At 40.2% G+C, this 20,448-nt stretch overlaps 4 protein-coding genes across 10 annotated transcripts; 2 read left to right on the top strand and 2 right to left on the bottom strand.

Annotated features, from left to right (window-relative positions):
- Window positions 1-168: 168 nt before the first annotated feature.
- LOC137942639 (uncharacterized) lies at window positions 169-3,957 on the top strand. The gene is made up of 3 exons (XM_068788363.1): window positions 169-1,223; window positions 2,350-2,427; window positions 2,739-3,957. The coding sequence occupies exons 1-3, from the start codon at window positions 318-320 to the stop codon at window positions 3,861-3,863; spliced, it is 2,109 nt and encodes a 702-aa protein (XP_068644464.1). The 5' UTR covers window positions 169-317; the 3' UTR covers window positions 3,864-3,957.
- A 340-nt stretch (window positions 3,958-4,297) lies between these two features.
- Window positions 4,298-5,558, bottom strand: LOC137938605 (endonuclease 1-like). Of its 2 annotated transcripts, none has more exons than XM_068783569.1 (4): window positions 5,149-5,558; window positions 4,946-5,057; window positions 4,543-4,617; window positions 4,298-4,435 (listed from the first exon to the last, which is right to left on the bottom strand). In XM_068783569.1, exons 1-4 carry the CDS (start codon window positions 5,275-5,277, stop codon window positions 4,311-4,313), a joined length of 441 nt encoding a protein of 146 aa, XP_068639670.1. In that variant the 5' UTR covers window positions 5,278-5,558; the 3' UTR covers window positions 4,298-4,310. The 2 variants fall into 2 exon arrangements, with proteins under 2 accessions (XP_068639670.1, XP_068639677.1); XM_068783576.1 differs by having other exon boundaries at window positions 4,982-5,057.
- A 9-nt stretch (window positions 5,559-5,567) lies between these two features.
- Window positions 5,568-10,686, bottom strand: LOC137938567 (endonuclease 4-like). 6 transcript variants are annotated; one of them, XM_068783540.1, is made up of 12 exons: window positions 10,328-10,686; window positions 10,133-10,211; window positions 9,855-9,908; window positions 9,616-9,733; window positions 8,841-9,021; window positions 8,406-8,513; window positions 8,225-8,280; window positions 7,990-8,073; window positions 7,695-7,787; window positions 7,303-7,370; window positions 6,562-6,635; window positions 5,568-6,076 (listed from the first exon to the last, which is right to left on the bottom strand). In XM_068783540.1, exons 4-12 carry the CDS (start codon window positions 9,727-9,729, stop codon window positions 5,958-5,960), a joined length of 897 nt encoding a protein of 298 aa, XP_068639641.1. In that variant the 5' UTR covers window positions 9,730-9,733; window positions 9,855-9,908; window positions 10,133-10,211; window positions 10,328-10,686; the 3' UTR covers window positions 5,568-5,957. The 6 variants fall into 6 exon arrangements, with proteins under 6 accessions (XP_068639641.1, XP_068639619.1, XP_068639649.1 ...); XM_068783518.1 differs by having other exon boundaries at window positions 9,855-10,211; XM_068783548.1 differs by lacking the exon at window positions 9,855-9,908 and having other exon boundaries at window positions 10,109-10,211.
- Window positions 10,687-16,813: 6,127 nt separating this feature from the next.
- On the top strand, window positions 16,814-18,331 carry LOC137943210 (probable jasmonic acid carboxyl methyltransferase 2). Its single transcript, XM_068788902.1, has 4 exons — window positions 16,814-17,008; window positions 17,091-17,498; window positions 17,581-17,841; window positions 17,960-18,331. The coding sequence occupies exons 1-4, from the start codon at window positions 16,814-16,816 to the stop codon at window positions 18,329-18,331; spliced, it is 1,236 nt and encodes a 411-aa protein (XP_068645003.1).
- Window positions 18,332-20,448: the final 2,117 nt, after the last annotated feature.

Here is a 20,448-nt window from a genome sequence, read left to right as displayed (position 1 = left end):
ATTAAAACGTTCACGTCCTTCATCCTTTCGACATATGGCCCCACAATGGAGCTTCTGATCGAACGGCTACGTAACTTTCATATGAAAATGCAAGTATAAACCATAAACCCTAGCTGGGGCCTTAAGCCTTAAAGCCTTAAACCCTACCTCGTCTCGTCTGATATTTCTTCGAAATCTCAAAGACGAGGCCCGTCCCTTGTATTCGCAAAATCCTTCCCGCTCCGGTATTTATATCTCTCTGCCGTGTTTTTCACTTGTTGCTATGGTTGGTTATGCGCGTCGGTATTCTTCCCTAAAACTCCCTTTCCTCCTCCGTGATGGTGCGCTTCGAATCGGCTGTTAAGGACCTGTCCAAACCTTCCGTCCAAACCGACCAACTTGACCTCTTCACCGACTTTCCGTCTTTCTTCAACGACTCATTTCCCGATTTCGACTCTATAGAAGGTTGGATTCTTGATCAAGATTCTGAATCTATGCCGACTGATGAGACTCTCTCGGGAGGTATTGACGCAATCCCGAACTTCACTGTTTCAAAAACAGACGAGTGGGTAGAACAAAGTCAAGTAGGAGTGGTTCACGAATGTCGTCTCAAAACCAGTGCGGGACTCAATGAATCAGTTGAGTTTACCGCGGGGGGGTTGAGAGGAGAAACTGCTGGTGGAATCAGTGCTGGCTCACTAGGCACTGGCGGGCCCTATGTGGGTGGTCTTGTTGAACTGGAATCGAGAGGAAATATTGAGCTGTCGGGTGATTCAATGGTCGAGGAAATGGAGAAGGTAACCTTGATTGGTAATTCAGTAACTCGATGTGAAGAATCATCAAAGGAAGATTTGGGTCTTTCACAATCAGTGACTGTGAATGCAGAAGAGACTCAGAGCAATGGTGGAACGTTTAGGAACTCCTTGGTAGCTAGTACAAGAAAGATAGAGAAAGAGGCTGATAATGAAATTAAAGTAGAAAATCGGAAGTTAGAAAATGTTAGTGACAAGAGTGATAGTGGCACTTCAAAGTCTGACAGTGATGAAGAGTCATCTTCATCTACTAGTAGTGATGAAACTGATGATGACAACGATAAGGAGGAAGAAGATACGAATTCAGATGATATTATAGAAGTTGAAGAAGGTGAGATAAGAGATGCAGATGTGGAGCAAACAGTATTTGGTAGTGAGGGTGAGGAGGAAGCTGTCATGCAAGGACCAATCAAATCTAAGAATGAAGTTGAGGTAAGTAGTGTTCGATTTCATGAATTGGTTTTGAGAACTTAGTGATATTCTATGCTATGGTTTGACTATGAAGATTAATGTAGAATGCCAATGAACTTGGTAAAATTATATGATTCTGTCTCTGATTTTTAGTACGCTCAAAATTTTATGCAGATTGCTACTGAATTAATTCTCTATCTGTGTTTCTTTTGTTTAAAATTGAAGCTATATGTGGAGTACCGCTGATCAGTTAAACTAGTTACATGTCTCTTCATTTGTTATCTCAAAGAGTCATGTCACTTGCTTCTTAACATAAATTGATTTTTGTATTGGTTTATCTTGATGTCTAGTGTTCATAAGACGATTTTGTGGAAATTAGGCTGCCTCCCATTTTGTTTCACATCATACCTGCAAAGTTAAGCAGTCTCATACTTGATAAGTAGAAGTGTACAAGTTTGCTTGGAGTTCAGTTGATAAAGAAATCATGTACTGAAGCATTTGCTGACTCAACCAGGGCTGAATTAGATTTCTCCTTGCTGTCCCCTCCTCTCCCTCCTCAATGAAGGTGGCTCGTAATTGGTTATTAACCGCGCCACCTTGGAGGCTTACCTACATGTTTTACTAGATCCTGGATGTTATGGTAGATGACAGGATCAAATGACTTCATACATCTCACTCAGCAAATGTTTCCGCCGAAAATTTGGCTAGGCAGGGGCCAGAAAATCAACAACTTGTTGTGCATCACCCTCCTATGCCTCTTGCTGTATTTCTATCAAATGCTGGTTCTGCCGTTACGGCCTCTCATTTGGTTTATCTATTTTCAGCTTGTAAATGCTTGTTTCTACTGGTTTTGATGTTACAGCTTCATTTGCTTTATCTATTTTCAGCTTGTAAATACTTGTTTATGCATTACAATTGATCACTTTCTTACCAAAAAAAGTAGAAGAAAGAAATCAATATCTCTATGTTTTTAGGCATCTAAGTTGCAGCAGAATTTTTTTGACTCTTTTGAGGCTTTATGTATTGTTTTATGTTCTCAAGTTTAATTTCATCAGTCGACATTTATTTCAATCATTTATGAAAGTATGAATGTATTTCTATTCTCTAACAATATGGCGGGTTCTCACTACTTGGAATTGCATTGCAGATTCTACCTCATGTTCCTGCAATCACTGTGGCGCTGGAACCGCATCATCAGACTCTTCCTGTTGGAGTGATTTTATCTGTAAACACATAGAAACTTTATGATTTCTGTATTAAGGAGAATGTATGCAAGACCCGACATGTCCAGTAGAAACTGGCATGTAACCATACATATAGCACATGTCAATGCTGACCAGTGTCCATTATTTGAAAGGCCCAACTTATGTGAGGCCTGATCAACTTGTCAAATAGGTTGGCTAGCTTACACAGGCATGACATGTATATGGTGTAGTACTGGTGTTATCTATTAGCTGTTTCATCCTGCTGCTAGTTGTGCATACTCAAGTCTTCTTTTTAATAATTTGCTTACAAGCTTCCTATGTAATTGTTCAGATAGTTGGTGCTAAAGTCATCGTCGAAGGCCTGAAGAAGCACAACCCACTCAACGAGGGTTCGATTCTCTGGATAACAGAAACCAGATTGCCCTTAGGGCTGGTGGATGAAATCTTTGGACCTGTAAAAAATCCTTATTATGTGGTTCGTTACAACTTTGAGGAGGACGTGCCCACTGGAATTCATGAAGGAACTCCAATATCTTTTGTTGTGGATTTTGCTGACCATGTTCTCAATGACAAAAACCTTTACCGGAAAGGATATGATGCTTCTGGTGAAAATGATGAAGAGATGTCTGATGAGGCTGAGTTCTCTGATGATGAAAAAGAAGCAGAATACAAGCGCATGAAGCGAACTGCGAAGAGGGGAAAAGCTGATAAAAAGCATGGAAACCAAGAAACAAAGGATCATAAAAAGGCTCAAATTAAGAATGAATTGAGGAAGGACTTCCAACCAGCTAAGAATGAATGGAGGAAGGATTTCCAACCAGCTGCTATACCTGCACCGGTAGGTATAGTCAAACCAGAAAAAGCTGATGTCAAGGTACCTTTTGTCCCAGATCAGCCACAGATCCCACCTGCTCCAGCTTTATTTGGTTCTGGAAGTTGTGGATACCCACGTGGTGCTCCAACAGGTGTTCCTTTTGGAGGTCCTAATCAGGCCTTACAGTTCAGTGGAGTGTGGCCAAATATGATCCCAACTCGGCCAATTCCAGTGGGCCCACTCAGTAATGCAATTCCTTTTCATGGGCTGTCATTACCACAGCAAATTCACCACTATCCTGTCCAGCATCAACACCAAATGTTTGCAGGCTTTCAAAATGTAACACCATTCCAACAACAGTTTGACCCAAGTCAGTGTGGAATGGCACCATTTGTGAACATGAATCTGTCCATGGGGTTGCCGTCCATGAATTGGCCCAGATCATCGGGTCCAGATAATGTAAACCAAGGACCAACGAGGCCCGGATTCAATCCACAGTTGCAGCCTCAAGCTCTTCAAGGTGACTTTTCAGCCACACAACAATATAATCCGGGAATATCATCTGGTCGAGGAAACAAGCCATTCCAACGAGGCCGAGGTGGTCATCATTTCAGAGGTAGGGGACGACGACAAAATTTGTAGTAATGGTTTTACTTAATTTTTTTCATATGTTGAACATAATATCTATGTGGTTTTTTCATCATATATGAAAAATATCTATGATATATGCCTAACAGCTATACCACTGTTTATATGTATGTCCAATTTTGTACATCTTTTTCTTTTCCTGCTGCATTAAAAGTGCATAGTCATAGTTCTGAAGTTTCTCTAAGCCTTGTAGCACATTGCCATTTTTTTATCATGACTGCACCCTTATCATCTTTCAAGTTCAAAAGAAAACAAAGAATCAATCACATTCCTCACTGTTCAATTTCTTTTGAATGTGTATTATTGATGTTAATGAAATCACTGTCAGTTAGTTATCATCATTCCATCACACAAATGGCTACAGAGTTCTAAGTACATTTTTCAATGAACATCATGTTGCAATTGAATCTTGTGATTTAAATGTCTCAACCATTGTCATGCTCAGATTGGTGCTGAGATTGCTTGCTTGTGGTCACTGAAAACTCTGTTCAAAGTCATTGCCAATCTTTGTCCACCCTGTGCAATTCTTCTAGTGACAATAGGGAAGCCGGATTCAAAATAATCCTCTGCGAAATATACAAAATCCAAAACAAAGAGAAAATACTATCAACTTGAACTGATCAGTTGGATGAACTTGCAAGACTCACCCGGGTAGTCAGGTTCAGTTTTTTACCTGCTAGAGTAATCCCCGGCTCAACCTCTTTATAACCCCATTTGCAGGCCACGTTTATTGCTCTCTGTAGCATACCTAACAATGAACCACAAGCCAAACAGATAAAAGAAAAGAACTAGACACCTGATATCGAAGTCAGAATATTCCTCAAGAGATAATTGAGATTATTTGAACTTGATGATCTTTTTAATGATTTTTCCAGTGTACTGATGGACACAATTTTTTGTACTAGTGAAGAGATCCTCACATTCTCCCAGGATGACATTATTGAAGAAATTAAAAAAAAAAAAATTCACAATGTTTTACATTCATCAATTCAGGTATTTATATGTTGATAATATTTATCCGTAATCTCATATAAGACGTATCTTCCGACCAGATTCCCTGCACCAGAATGACATACAGTGTATGGTGCTGCTGTGGAATACATTCTTCTTACGTGAGTGAAATTTTTCTCTGTTTCTTCCTGGAAGAGATTCAGCAGCAGCAGTGAGAATGATCTGTCTGTCCCATGCCTTGCCAGAAGTAAACAAGAATAAGAATCAGAACTCATGACTGACAAAATCATTATATATCAACTAAAAAACAGCATGATCAGCTACTCACATGGTTCAAGTTAGATTTGTGTCGAAACCAGCGTAACTTTATGGTGTTTCCACCTTCGTCACTCGTAAAGCCTACATATAGAGGCTGCAAAAGAAAAAAAGACATTTCACCTACCGAAGAAATAAACATAATCTGAGAAGGCTAGGAAGTCCATGCCTGATGAATCTCTCCCATGAAATGTGTGATAAGAAGAGCAGCGCTTCGGTTATTCCAGAAAGTTCACAAGAGACGGGGAAAGAGAAAAAACGAAGCTCCGAGAGAGAGTGGCTTACTGGAATAATCAAAGCCGCAGAGATCATCAGGCATATCGACAAAGTGAGGCGAACCGGTCCCCCGGTAATTATACCAGTGGCGTATCTGCTCCGGCCATGTGCAAAGAGTACAATTTATATATATAAATAATTTTAAGAGCCCTAATATCGATATCAAGACACCTAGGTTCACAGTGGTGATGTTGGCCCAGCTCGTAACAACAACAAGAGCAGAACTACTTGAACTGATAACCCCTGAAAGTTCCCATCACGAAAAATCATCCTCCATTGATGCCCCAACTAGAGGCTCCTTATATACATACAACTGTTGCTTGAATGAATTACATTTGAGTACAAGTCTGGTTCACATGTAGAGTTTCTCAAGTAAGACGTTTCAATGGAGTAGGCAAGTTAAGCATTTCAGCTCAAGAGATGACACGGCCTTCCACTTACCTTTAACAAATGAATAAGCTGACCCAGAAACTCTCAGGTTTATTTAGTGCTGAGGGAGTGACTTGCTGTATTTGTTGCTTGCCGTCCCTGTTTCTGTTGCAGTTATCACTGCTGCCATATTGAAGGATAGGGAAGGAAAATTCTGTTGAGGGTTGCTGCCAAGCGGACCCCAGCTTGAGCCAATCTTTTCTCCACAACAGGTAAACGAGAGAGGAAGTAGTCGTCTACAGAAATGAATACAGTGTATGTAAAGCAAAACGTGAGGATCAGAAGAATAAAAGATTCCTATCACCAGAGCTTTAGGCTTATGAAGACTTTTAGTTTTAAGACACAGAAAATAGAAAAAGAGAACTATCACAAAAAATTCTGGATTAGGAAAAATTAAAAACATGAGGAGAGTCTGGTACAAAGTCATCTTTTCTTTCTTTACGAAACCCTCTAGTACCAAGAACTCTTCATTACTGTATAAAACTCCTTTTCAAGTCCAACATGAAACTTCTCTTGTATTTTTCACAAAATATTTATGAATCTCAAGAGAACCTTTGGAAAGGTGTGTTCCCGATATTTCTAAAAAATACACAAGAAATTTTCAAAATATATTTGAAATATATTTAAAAACAAATAAACCAAAGACTGCAATTTTGGGACCAGATGGCACCCGACGTAGTGCAAGATATTTTCTAAAAGAAACAAGGCAGACAAATATTACCTGTTAAGGTGCTTCCTGGCGTAGCATTCCTGTATGCATATTTGCATGCTAATTTAACACTTTCAGTAGCATACCTGCCAGAAAAGGTTTCCATCAAAGATCGCATGTTTACAACCGACCTTAAATATCACATCCAACAAGCATAACACAGCTGTTATTTATTCTCTCAGTGGTCAAAGGCTTTGAGGTGAGCTCAATCATAAGGGGACCAAGTTGTCTAGAAATTTTAGAAATTAATTGGAAATATTTTACCTTCTGGCCTAGAATTTTTTTTAAACTGTGCACAGCAATCTTTACCAAGAGAATCGGAAAGTAAATTGGCAAATCTTAAAATGCGAGACCATGTGTGATTGAGAGCTGGCTAGAGATGCCATATACTTCAAACTGGCATGAAGGTGGGGAAATGTTTCCCTGAGCCCAAGAAATCACAATTATTGAACCATGCATGAGCTGAAGGGATTTAAACCTTGAACAAGGTAATTACAGTTTCAGATGAGAAAGATAAAAAAGCAGGCCCCTCGTGGCCAAAATAACTCTTAAATGACAGCTAGGACCCAATCACTACGGGAACTTCCATGGAAATTGAGGTTGAGATGGCCAACACAAAGAGGAAAGCAAGCAACCAGAAAACAATGACCTAGAAACTCTTTCACATGCTTTCTTCATGAAGGCCTAATTACGAGCAAGAAGATAAACTCTTTCGTGTAGCTAAGAATAATTTCCATATACCAAGACACTTACGGATCTGGGCAAACAGTCTGGTTCAAGCCACAATTTTTCCATGATGAGATATCAAGAGACCAATCATCCTATAGAAAGAAGAAAAAGCAAGCAGGTAGTATCAATAGAAAAGAAAATATATGTAAAATGTTGCAATGAAAGAATTACAAACACCAAAGACGCTTCTTGCTAACAGTCAGTAGGGGCGATAAGCATTAGATGACTGTATGACCATGTAAAATTAGTCATGATGGTTGGCTGGTTTCTCTGGTTAAATTAACTTCAACAAGTCTTGTTGAATTTTTGGGAAACAGAGTGCTGCTCACACACAACATGATAATTGGGAGCCAAAATGTCTTTTACAAGGAAAATTTTCACTGTATTGAGCTAAAAAAAGAGAAGGAAGTAAATACCTCCATATTTTTTTGAATGCCTTGAATCATGATAGCAAGGTTTGAGTTGTAAAATTGCTTCATGGCAGACTCAATAATCATGGTATCCCATACCTGGAAGGCAGAAAGACAGTGCATTAGCATTCAGTACAGCCTTGATCAAAACCATGTATGCATGAAAATCAAATCCAACTTGCTCACATTTCCCATGAGTGAAAACTACAGCTCTATTGCAAGTTTAATCATAGCTTTAGAAATGATTGAAATTGGAAAAAGAATTGGATGACTCTAAAAGTTCAAAAAGATTCATTCGTACATGGTGTAAATTGGTCTTCCGTCTGTACCAGCGAACAATTATTGTGTTCCCACCCTCATCTCCAATGAAACCAACATGGAGTGGCTGCACAAAAGGTGACATTGCAAAGAGGAACACATGTTACAAAACAGACATGAAGTAATTGGTTCCATCTGTCGTAAGTATACAAAATGAAGAGTAAAGTGATACTAAACTAATTATGAAAGCCTTTAAAGGTTCAGAAAGAGGTTTTTACCTGATGGATGTCTCCAATAAAATGTGATAAGAACATGAGAGACTCTGTCAGATTATCTGAAATTAACCAAACATGGATTTCCAATTTCAAACAAACATATAAAGTTCTCATCTTCTATAAGAGATAACAGTTGGTAGTCTAAAGTCAAAATGAAACAAATATTAAGCGCAAAGGTAATTACATTTCTGGTTGGTATCAGAATCTTGATAATCCATTAGCTGAGATGAATAGTTGTATATAGCTCCAGAGACACACCTATCTCTATGCCCAGCAGTGTCATGGCAGTCTCCTGTTAAGACATGCAGAGATTCAACCATGTAAGTGAACTGCAAAAGATGTAGTTCCAACAAGAGAGCAGCCTCTAGCCATATAATCATAAGGAATTTAAGTATATGCAGTCTTGTAGCCCGTGGACAACAATATTAAAAAGTTACATTTCCTTATCTATGTTTGACTAGAAAATCTAAAGCAATTTAAGGAAATTGCACAAAAGTGTAACATTGTACGAACTCAGCAAAATGGAACAGTTCAATAACACAGACAAGCACAGGTTTTGCTTTTCATCCCACCCACACCACACCACAACACAAAAAAATAAAAAAAGAGTACGGCTTACTGCAGTAGTCATAGTTACACTTGAAGTCTGGTGTATCGACATAGTGCAAAGGACCACTCCAGCGCCAGTGGTAATTATGCCGAATTTCATCAGCCCAGGAACAAACAGAAGCAAGATCACCTTCTGCAGACTCTGGAAGCAGTACTTGTACAGCAGCGGCGGCATCCTCAGTCAATAGTCCCTACAGTAGTGTGGCTTCACATGTTAAAACTATTTTGAAGTGCCCATATACTGAAACTAGCCCATAATCCATAACATCCAACTAACTGAAAACTCTTATTCTTCTGAAAAGACACAAAATAGTAAGTATTCACAAAATAGAATTTTGAAAGACAAATATATCAACGAAAATAGATGAAAGAATTGAGAGAATCAACAAAAGGATCAGTCATGGAAGGAAATAACATCAACTTTTAACTTTCCCAAAAAAAAAATTTTAAAAATTACGTTTCATCCCTTAAAACAACAGAGACAGATGAAGCCCTGACCTATTCAGCTTCTAAGGCATATCTTCATGCTTACAATCATCAGTGGTAGCATTAAAACATGTGAAATAGTTGCTTCGATCAACTTAATGACTAGATGGATTAACTCAATGAGATGCTAATACCCTCTCCAATTTTCTTTTTTTTCTCTATTGAAATTTATCCATGATAAACCTTGAACCCAAAACTTCACTTCATTAAACACACTTCAAATCAGTCCACTGGCCAAAAGACTCAACCGAGACAGGGATATATTCTTGTTAAGTCTCAAAGCTATGTTTTTTTTTCACCTCTGCTATTTTGCATATTGCGTAGTGTCCTTCCTTTCCCCATGCTAGAATCCCAGGAAGAAACTGCAGAAGAATGAGCCCCCTCCCAAAAAAGAAAAAACCGCGACCGCTCATTTTGCTGTTCAAGAAAAGAAATACGAGGCATTGTCATTGCTTATTGATAAAAGTAACAAGCGTAATCTCTATAAATCACAATGTCACGTTCACTTGCGATGTGAAGTTTGTCAGAGAAAACATACTTGCAAAAGAAAAGGAAAGGAGAGAAATGGTTCCGCGGAGGAGCTTCTTAGTTCCTTCAGATATCAAATCTTACACTCGAATTAAACGATTATCAAAGCTTACCACATGAAAAGTATGTAACAAACCAATTGGGTAACTTGGAGGTTTCACAGATAAAAATTAAAAAAAGAAAAAACGAAGAACAACAACAACAACAACAACAACGAAACAACAAGAACAATAAGAGGGAGAAGTGATCAATCTACTTTTCAACCTGCTAATAAACCACACCACCTACTTGGAAAATTGATTGAAGTTCCGAACAGGAAAAGTTCACAATCCAAATGGACAAGATATACGCAAAGCCTTCACACTCTCTGAGTGGCACAAAAAAATAAAAATAAAAATTTTAGGCAAAACTTGTACACGTTCTCGGGAGTGATTGGAGTGAATACACAAGGTAAACCACTCGAATAAATTAATAAAAGAATACCGAAAAGTATAAGATTCTTCCAGCTCTAAAATTGATCGAAACTTTCACCAAACACGATATCACTGTGGTTGATGACGATGATCGAAAGTCTCCTCCCAACCACGACGTGATTTTCTATCATGGTAACCAAACTAATTGAACTGAGGTCCTTTCAGAAGCAGGAGAGACCAGGACCAGCTTAGTCGGACCCTCCTCCAACGGAAATTTGACTAATTGGCGAATTGTCAAAATCTGCCGGTGTCAAATGACGACGGGGAACAGCGTAGGATGAATTCCGCACGGTGCTCCGGTCGAATCGCAGACGGCACCAGGGGCTGGCGATGCGACTCGAGCGTGATACGCCAAATGGCAGCTATTTGGCTCAGTCTTGCACGGAGGCCTAGAGTGCTTTTTATCATGCTTTTCGATTTGCCTGAGTCGACCAGTCAGTCAGATAAGTCGATTGGCAAGCTCTAATCCTAATGGGTCAATGGGATATAGATTTTCATGTATACAAATCAAGTTCGAGTTCGAGTGCTTTTTGAGTCGGGTTGAGTGCCATTTAGTATTATCCTCTACTTGTCCTTGGAGACATCAAGATGCCCACCCCTAGTAAACCTAGATGAACCTAGATGATCGGGGCAACAAGATGCCCACCCCTAGTAAACCTAGATGAACCTAGATGATCGGGGCAAGGGACTCTCGTCAATTTCCCATTTAGTTGGTTGATAGTTGTTTTTTATTTATCTCATGTTGAGCACGGTGGAGTCTGGTCCATACGTGTGAGCAGGACATGAAGGGGATTCATGATTTTAATTTGCCCTTTGGAGTAAGCTACAATCAAGGGAAAATTAAAATCTCCCTTGGTTCAATTCAAATCAATTTTTCTCTTCGTTGTGTGCCTTCGGAAAATAGAGAGCGGAAGAGAAAGGGGTTTTGCCGCGCGGTACTCAGGTTGCCGTTGGAAGAGTCAGGTTGTCGCCGGAAGAGCGAGGTTGTCGCCGAAAGAGCGAGGCCGTCGCCGGAGGAGCGAGGTCGTCACTGTTTCTGTCCAGAAACAGTAGCTCAAGACGGCGTCACTGTTTCTGTCCAGAAACAGCATCTGTTTGGTCGACGCTACAGAGGAGGGTCTCTGTTGGTCGACGTTGCAGAGAAGGGTCTCTGCTGGTTGTGTAATAGGTGAAAAGAAAAGATACTGGTCCCACTTGTATTGTGATTCCTCTGATTGAAGAAATAAAAAAATCCTCTGCAGCTCCCATGGACGTAGGCAATTTGCCGAATCACGTAAAATTTTGTGTCGTGTGATTACTTGTCTCTGTATTGTCATTGTTTTGTCGTAACAACTGGTATCAGAGCAGAGGTTCGGCTGAGGGAAAAAATGATGGTTGGAGATGAAGTGAAGGTATCAGGGATCGAGAAGTTCGATGGCAAGGACTATGGATTCTGGAGGATGCAGATAGAGGACTACCTCCATGAGAGAAAACTCCATCTTCCACTGTTGGGGAAGAAACCGGAAAAAATGGAGGAAGACGATTGGAATCAGTTGGATCGACAGGTTTTGGGGATTATTCGGCTAACCCTGTCAAGATCCGTTGCACACAACGTCAGTAAGGTGAAGACGATTATGGGTCTCTTAGAGGTCTTGTCAGGTATGTACGAAAAACCTTCAGCGAATAACAAAGTTTATTTGATGAAAAAGTTATTCAATTTGAAGATAGTAGAAGGTACATCTGTTGCACAACATCTGAATGCTTTTAATACTATCACAAATCAATTGTCATCTGTTGAAATTGAATTTGATGATGAGATACGTGCACTGATACTATTGGCTTCATTGCCAAATAGTTGGGAAGCCATGAGAATGGCTGTGAGTAATTCTGCCGGTAAATCAAAGTTGAAATATGATGATATTCGTGATTTGATTTTGGCTGAGGAGGTACGCAGGAGGGACTCAGGCGAGACTTCGGGTTCAAGTTCCGCATTGAATGTTGATTCTCGGGGGAGATCACATGACAGGAACTCAAACAGAAATAGATCAAAGTCAAAGTACAGGAGCAAGAGTAAGTCAAGGCCTGGTCAGCAGGCAACTTGCTGGAACTGTGGCAAAGCTGACCACTTAAAGAGAAATTGTAAAAGCCCTAAGAAAACCGAAAATGATAGTGCAAATGCAGTAACTGAAGATGTACAAGATGCACTATTGCTTGTCGTTCATAGTCCATTTGATGATTGGATACTGGATTCAGGGGCCTCATTCCATACATCCTACTATCAGGAGATAATGCAAAACTATGTTGCAGGTGACTTTGGGAAGGTATATCTGGTTGATGGAGAAGCCTTGAACGTGGTGGGGATGGGAGACATTGACATTGCACTCCCTAACAAGAACAAATGGACCTTGCAAAAGGTCAGGCACATTCCTGAATTGAAGAAGAACCTCATTTCTGTTGGGCAGCTTGATGAATGTAGCCACTCAGTGGTGTTCTCTGATAACACCTGGAAGGTCACCAAAGGAGCATTGGTACTGGCTCGGGGTAAGAAAACTGGTACACTCTATTCGACTACTGGTATGATTAATACTATTGCTACTACCGTTGCAGAAAGCACAGGAGATTTATGGCATTGCAGGCTTGGTCATATGAGTCAGAGGGGTATGACAGAACTGTTGTCCAGAGGCAAGCTACTAGAACTGAAATCAGTTGATCTCAGTATGTGTGAGAGTTGCATTATGGGGAAACAGAAAAAGGTCAGTTTTTTAAAGGGTAGCAGAACACTGAAGAAAGAAAAACTGAACCTTATGCACACAGATGTGTGGGGACCTTCCCCAGTGGCATCCCTTGGAGGTTCTCGTTACTATGTCACGTTCATTGATGATCATAGTAGGAAGGTATGGGTTTATTTTTTGAAGCATAAATCTGAGGTATTCAGTGTGTTCAAAATTTGGAAGGCCATGGTTGAAACAGAGACAGACTTGAAACTGAAATGTTTGAGGTCTGATAATGGCGGTGAGTACATTGATGGCGGGTTCAAAGAATATTGTGCAACTCAAGGTATCAGAATGGAGAAGACCATTCCTGGGACACCACAGCAAAATGGAGTTGCTGAAATGATGAACAGAACCATCAATGAGCGTGCTAGAAGCATGAGGTTGCATGCTGGATTACCACCTACTTTCTGGGCAGATGCAGTCAGTACTGCAGTTTACTTGATCAATAAAGGACCATCAGTTCCGTTAGATTGTGGATTGCCAGAGGAGGCCTGGAGCGGGAAAGAGGTCAAATTTGCTCACCTTAAACTTTTTGGTTGTCTTTCTTATGTTCTTGTTGATTCTGATGCTCGTAGTAAACTTGAGGCCAAGTCAAGAAAATGTTATTTTATTGGCTATGGAGACGAGGCATTTGGTTATCGTTTCTGGGATGATCAGGGTCGAAAGATTATAAGAAGCAGGAATGTGATTTTCAATGAGAAGATTGTATACAAGGACAAGTCCAGTACAGTTGCTGAAGCAGCTCCTCAGGAGTCCGAGTTTGTGAGATTGGATGACCTACCAGAGGTCACAGTGCAGTGCAAAGATGCGAGTGACGGGGAGAGTGGGTCTAGTGCACCCACTCCTATTATTCCTCAGTCAGATCCAGAGCCGTCCACTCCTGTAGCTGCAGTTCGCAGGTCAGTTAGGATTATTCGGCCTCCACAACGTTTCTCACCTATTTTGAATTATATTCTACTGACAGATGGTGGAGAACCGCAGAGTTATGAAGAAACCTTACAAGATGAAAATTCTAGCAAGTGGGAGTTGGCAATGAAAGAAGAGATGGATTCCTTGTTAAAAAATCAGACATGGGAATTGAATGAACTTCCACCAGGGAAGAAGGCATTGCACAACAAGTGGGTGTACCAGGTGAAAACTGAGCATGATGGCAGTAAGAGGTACAAGGCTAGACTTGTTGTAAAGGGCTTTCAGCAGAAGCAGGGTATTGATTACTCTGAGATTTTCTCTCCTGTGGTGAAGATCACAACCATCAGGTTAGTACTGTCCATGGTTGCTACTGAAGATTTATTTCTTGAACAGTTAGATGTGAAAACAGTTTTTCTTCATGGAGACCTTGAAGAAAACATCTACATGCACCAACCTGAGGGGTTTGCAGTACAGGGAAAGGAGGGTTCAGTTTGCAGACTGAAGAAGAGCTTGTATGGCCTGAAGCAAGCTCCTAGACAGTGGTACAAGAAATTTGACAGTTTTATGTCCAGTGCAGGTTACATCAGATGTCAGGCAGATCACTGTTGCTATGTCAGGTATTTTGACAATTCTTACATCATTCTGTTACTGTATGTGGATGACATGCTTATTGCAGGGGCTAATATTGATGAGATCAATAATCCGAAGAAGCAGATGTCAGAGCACTTTGCAATGAAGGATTTGGGAGCTGCGAAGCAAATCCTTGGTATGAGAATTGTCAGGCACAGAGTCAGAGGCACGTTGAGACTCTCGCAGGCTGAGTATGTAAAAAAGGTACTCAGCAGGTTCAATATGGATAAGGCCAAACCAGTTGGCACACCCCTGGGCAGTCACTTCAGACTCAGCAAGGATCAGTCACCTAAGTCAGAGGAGGAACTAGATTACATGAGTAAGGTTCCTTATGCCTCAGCTATTGGTTCACTTATGTATGCTATGGTTTGCACTAGACCGGATATTGCCCATGCAGTGGGAGTTGTGAGTAGATACATGAGTAACCCAGGAAAACAACATTGGGAAGCTGTGAAGTGGATTATGAGGTACTTAAAAGGCTCCTCAGATACGTGCTTGTGTTTCTCAGGAAAGAGCTTAGAGGTGAGGGGCTATGTTGATGCTGATCTAGCTGGAGATATTGATAGCAGGAAAAGTACAACAGGGTTTGTTTACACTCTAGGTGGTACTGCAGTTTCATGGGGTTCAAATCTACAGAAAACAGTTTCTTTGTCTACTATAGAAGCTGAGTATATTGCAGTATCAGAAGCTGCAAAGGAGATGATCTAGCTACAGGGCTTCTTGGAGGAATTGGGCAAGAAAAATCAGAAGGGGACTCTCTACAGCGATAGTCAGAGTGCCATATTCCTTGCCAAGAACCCAGCCCTTCATTCTAGGACAAAACACATTCAGATCAGGTATCATTTTATACGATCATTGTTAGATGATGGACAGTTGGTACTTGAAAAAATTTGTGGAAGTAAGAACCCTGCTGATATGTTGACAAAGGGTGTTACACTTGAGAAACTGAAGTTGTGTGCAACTTCAGTTGGTCTTCTAGCATGAAGACAAGAGCAGTGAGCTGTAGAGGTAGTAGATATCATGTTTGAGGAAGAGGGTGATATAGTGGGTGTATCAGTCTCCAAGTGGGAGAATTGTTGAGCACGGTGGAGTCTGGTCCATACGTGTGAGCAGGACATGAAGGGGATTCATGATTTTAATTTGCCCTTTGGAGTAAGCTACAATCAAGGGAAAATTAAAATCTCCCTTGGTTCAATTCAAATCAATTTTTCTCTTCGTTGTGTGTCTTCGGAAAACAGAGAGCGGAAGAGAAAGGGGTTTTGCCGCGCGGTACTCAGGTTGCTGTTGGAAGAGTCAGGTTGTCGCCGGAAGAGCGAGGCCGTCACCGGAGGAGCGAGGTCGTCACTGTTTCTGTCCAGAAACAGTAGCTCAAGACGGCGTCACTGTTTCTGTCCAGAAACAGCATCTGTTTGGTCGACGCTACAGAGGAGGGTCTCTGTTGGTCGACGTTGCAGAGAAGGGTCTCTGCTGGCTGTGTAATAGGTGAAAAGAAAAGATACTGGTCCCACTTGTATTATGATTCCTCTGATTGAAGAAATAAAAAAATCCTCTGCAGCTCCCGTGGACGTAGGCAATTTGCCGAACCACGTAAAATTTTGTGTCGTGTGATTACTTGTCTCTGTATTGTCATTGTTTTGCCGTAACATCTCAAACATCAAAGATGATCGAACTTTGATGATCGATAGTTCAAACCTTTTGGGTTGTTTGCTATGGAATAAACACTATCGAAGGTCTTTAATCTTTCTTTTAATATGTTCCATTGCAAAGTCATGAACTCCTATGATAGCTTAATGGTACTTAGTTCATTATAATATTTTATTAATTTGTTTTTATAATTTTGTAATTTTTTAATTTTTAAATATAAGTTGGAGCTCGAGCTCAAACTAGCTTAAATTTTGTGGGTTCGACCTAGATTCCAATTTTAAACTCGAATTTAAAATATTTAAATCAAGTCAAACTCAAACATATACAAGTTTGCGCATGGCTTTAGGTCGATGTCTGGAGACATGCTTACCCTCCGTTAGGTGATCAAGATTATACAATTGTTGAACTAGATGCCACCCTACCACCTTTCTGTTTCTTAGAACAAGTTGCAGAACCACATCTAACATGAACTCATTTAAAAGATTACAGAAAGATAAACTTTGGAAATCGAGATGCCCGTACAAGTTTCTTAATGGAATCGAAGAATCTGGAGTATTATAATGGTGCAGTCGTTGACAAAGGAGGATTTTACAAGTGCAACTAGTAGATTGCTGGGCTTTAAGTTCCGCAGATGCTTCATCATTGAGGAAGAAGAAGAAGCTAAGAGAAGCACAGAAGCTATGAAGGTCCCACAAGTTATGAGCATGAAAGGAGGAGTAGGCCAAAACAGCTATACCAACAACTCGTCCATTCAGGTTTTTGTAACAATTTGTTGATCTTTGTTTCCAATTTACTGCTCATTTCCTGACTTTCAGTCTCCTCTTCTCTTATCCTCAGAATATTGGGATATCCCAGTTAAAGCATTTGATACGAGAGGCCATACTGGATCTCTATTCCACCACCTTCCTAAATAACCTGGTCATTGCAGATCTTGGATGTTCTTCGGGACCCAATACTTTTATGGTACTTTCCGAAATAATCGAAGCCATTGACGAAAGAAAGAACGAATGCAATCTTCCACTGCCGGAGATTTTCGTCTACTTGAACGATCTTCCCGGGAATGATTTCAACACCATTTTCCATACCCACATGGCACGCTTCTACGAGAATCTGATGGAAGGAAAAAAAAAAAAACTGCCGAACTGTTTTATTGCAGGTACGCCGGGTTCATTCTACGCGAGGCTTTTCCCCATGAGAACACTGCACTTTGTTCATTCTTCGTACAGCGTCCACTGGCTCTCTCAGGTTCGTAAACATGCAAATCAGAATTAATGCTACGTTTCTTTGCTTTTTATGAAGCTAGTAAGAGTAGTGAAGCAAATGACAGGTGCCGCCGGGGCTAGAGGATGAGACAGGTCAATTAAACAAAGGGAAAATCTACATATCAGCGATAAGCCCACCCTGTGTCTTTGAAACTTACCTAAAGCAGTTTCAGAAGGATTTTTCACAGTTCCTTCGCTTCCGCTCAGAAGAAATGGTAACTGGAGGGCGCATGATTCTCTCTTTTGCCGGCAGAAAAAGTGGGAGGAAAGAATACTGCTATAGTTTTATAATATTAACGCAAGCACTCAAGGATATGGTGTCACAGGTTGGTACCTTCCTTCAGAATTTCAGAATGCTGAATACAGTATGGCACAGTAAAATTACCCTATTGTGCTTCTTTTTCCTTTTTTTTCTACTACTTGATTTACGTTCCTCCAATTCAGGGTTTTGTTGAAGAGGCCAAGCTGGACTCGTTCAATATACCATATTTCTCACCTTGTGTCGAGGAACTGAAGGATGTGATAGACCGCGAGAACTCCTTCGATCTCGACCGAATCGAAAGATTTGACGTGGTTCTTGATGCTTGTGTAGAGGACAGAGAGAAGCCATGTTCAGAGGCCGATAAGTATAAAATTGGGTCGATAATGGAAAAGGGTACAAGAGCCATGACAGAAGAGATGCTGGCCAGCCACTTCGGAATGGAGATACTAGACAAATTGTTCCAGAGGTTCAGAGAGATTGCTTCGGAACGTTGGCACGATGAGCAGGACAACCTCCTCAACATAGGAGTTTCCTTGACTAGAAAACACCTCTGAAGATCCACCTTTACTCATCTTGGCTTCAGATTTCTACTTAATTGCCTTGAAATTCCTCGATTAATAACCTCATGAGTGAAGGTTCAGAAGGAATAGAGAGGATCTACTCCTGCTCACACAAGTAAAAGAGCCTATCTGTTCATAACTATGCTACTGTTATTGTTTTCCATGGACAGTCCGAGTGACAAATTTTATTCCTAATCCTATTTTTTAGTGAACACCTTCTCAGTAAGAATCTTCTATTTCAAAGGCTCTTAATTTTACCTCTTCTACTCATCGTGAGAATCGAGGAAGCTGTTTCCCTCCAATACCTTATTTTAAAAAAAAACACAAGATAAAAATATAAATAAATGGTAAAAAATAATTTCCGACAAAATAATTTGACTTGGATATGGGTGCCCGCCCCGAAGACAACGACAAAACAAGTTCAGAGACTGATAAATATGAAATTGCGACGACAATGGAAAAAGGGCATGAGAGCAATGACAGAACAGATGCTGGCAAACCAGTTCAGAGTGGAACGACTGGAAATAATGTTCCAGAGGTTCAGAGAGATTGCTTCAAGAAAGTTGGCACGATGAGGAGGACCAAGTATTCATCAAAGAATTGATTTATCTTTTAATATAATTTTTTAGGTGTAGTTATATAATTACAAAATTTATCCTAGTCTACCAACCAGACCAATAGTGTACCCTCATGAAACCCATCCTTGAGAACTTGTCTCAGGGTGGGGATGGGGTGGGGGATTTCCAAACCCACGAGTTATGATGGGTTTTTGCAAGGACAAATTTCATTCCAAGTTCAGCAAGGTGGAAATGGGTTTTCAAAAACATGTAGAGTGTTGCTTTTAGTAGGTGGAGTTCAGCCCATGAGTGGGCCCTACCACTAAATCTCTCACATGTGAAAGAGAGACGAAAAAAAAGAGGGGGAAGTGAAAACCCAAAACCCGAGAGAGAAAACAAAACGCAAAGACGGGAAAAGAAAGGGGGAAGTGAGAATTCGACCGAGATGAGAAAGAAGAGAAGAAGAAGAGAAAGAAGAAGAAAGGAGAAAAGAAAGGAAGAAAAGAAAAAGGTTCTCCAAAGCTTCTCTAAAGTTGGTCTTTCTCTATATTCTTATTTTGGTGAAATCTCCATATCCGGTGATCTCTAACCTTTGTTTATTTGGTTATCTCACAATTTTTGTGAATGAACTTGAATTATGAATTGTTTCTCTCATGATTTTGTAAACATCAAGTTTGAGCAAACTTGAGAGAAATTGATATTGTAAGCCCATTTTTAATAGTGGAAGATTATTCGGATTTGCCCCGTGGTTTTTTCTCTTCACACTGAAGGGTTTTTCCACGTAAATCTTGTGTTGTGGTTGTTTGATTGTGGTTGGTTGTTTGAGGTATTGGCTGAGTTTTAAACTTTATGTGGGTTTCAATTTCTCCACATAAGGTGTTTGTAGAAATGTTTCAAATGAGATAATTTGTTAATATTGCACAAGTCTTATTGTCTACCAGCTTCCCATAACAAACGGTATTAGAGCTTGGTTGTTTGGGGTGGTTTTTTACCCAATGGAGAGTTCAAATGCAGCTAATAGAATGGTTGGTTTGAATGGAGAAAATTAGATAATATGGAAATCAAGGATAGAAGACTATTTGTATTGCAGAGACTTGTATGCACCCATTGAAGGGGAAAAACCTGAAAATATTTCAAATGAAGAACGAAAAAAATTTGATAGAAAAGCAGTTGGGCATATCCGACAATGGGTGGATGATAGTATTTTCACCATGTCTCAAGTGAAATTTTAGCCAAATCATTATGGAAGAAATTAGAGGATTCATATGAGAGAAAGACAACTGGAAATAAAGTTTTCCTCATAAGGAAGCTTGTAAATTTGAAGTACAATGACAATGGTTCCATTGCACAACATCTCAATGAGATAAAGAGCATTGTAAATCATTTGGCAGCCATGAAGATGGTTCTTGATGATGAGCTTCAAACCCTTTTATTATTGAGTTCTCTACCAGACAGTTGGGAAACCTTAGCGGTGTCTTTAAGCAACTCCGCTCCGGATGGAATTGTGAGCATGAGCCTTGTCACTAGCAGCTTGTTGAATGAAGAGACAAGAAG

Source organism: Aristolochia californica, unplaced genomic scaffold (genome assembly GCF_029961685.1).
Source record: "Aristolochia californica isolate CCGP_79_NKW_82.1479 unplaced genomic scaffold, dmAriCali1.0.hap1 SCAF_10, whole genome shotgun sequence".
In the NCBI taxonomy this organism is placed as follows: domain Eukaryota; kingdom Viridiplantae; phylum Streptophyta; class Magnoliopsida; order Piperales; family Aristolochiaceae; genus Aristolochia; species Aristolochia californica.
This window is presented reverse-complemented; position numbering and strand designations above follow the sequence as displayed.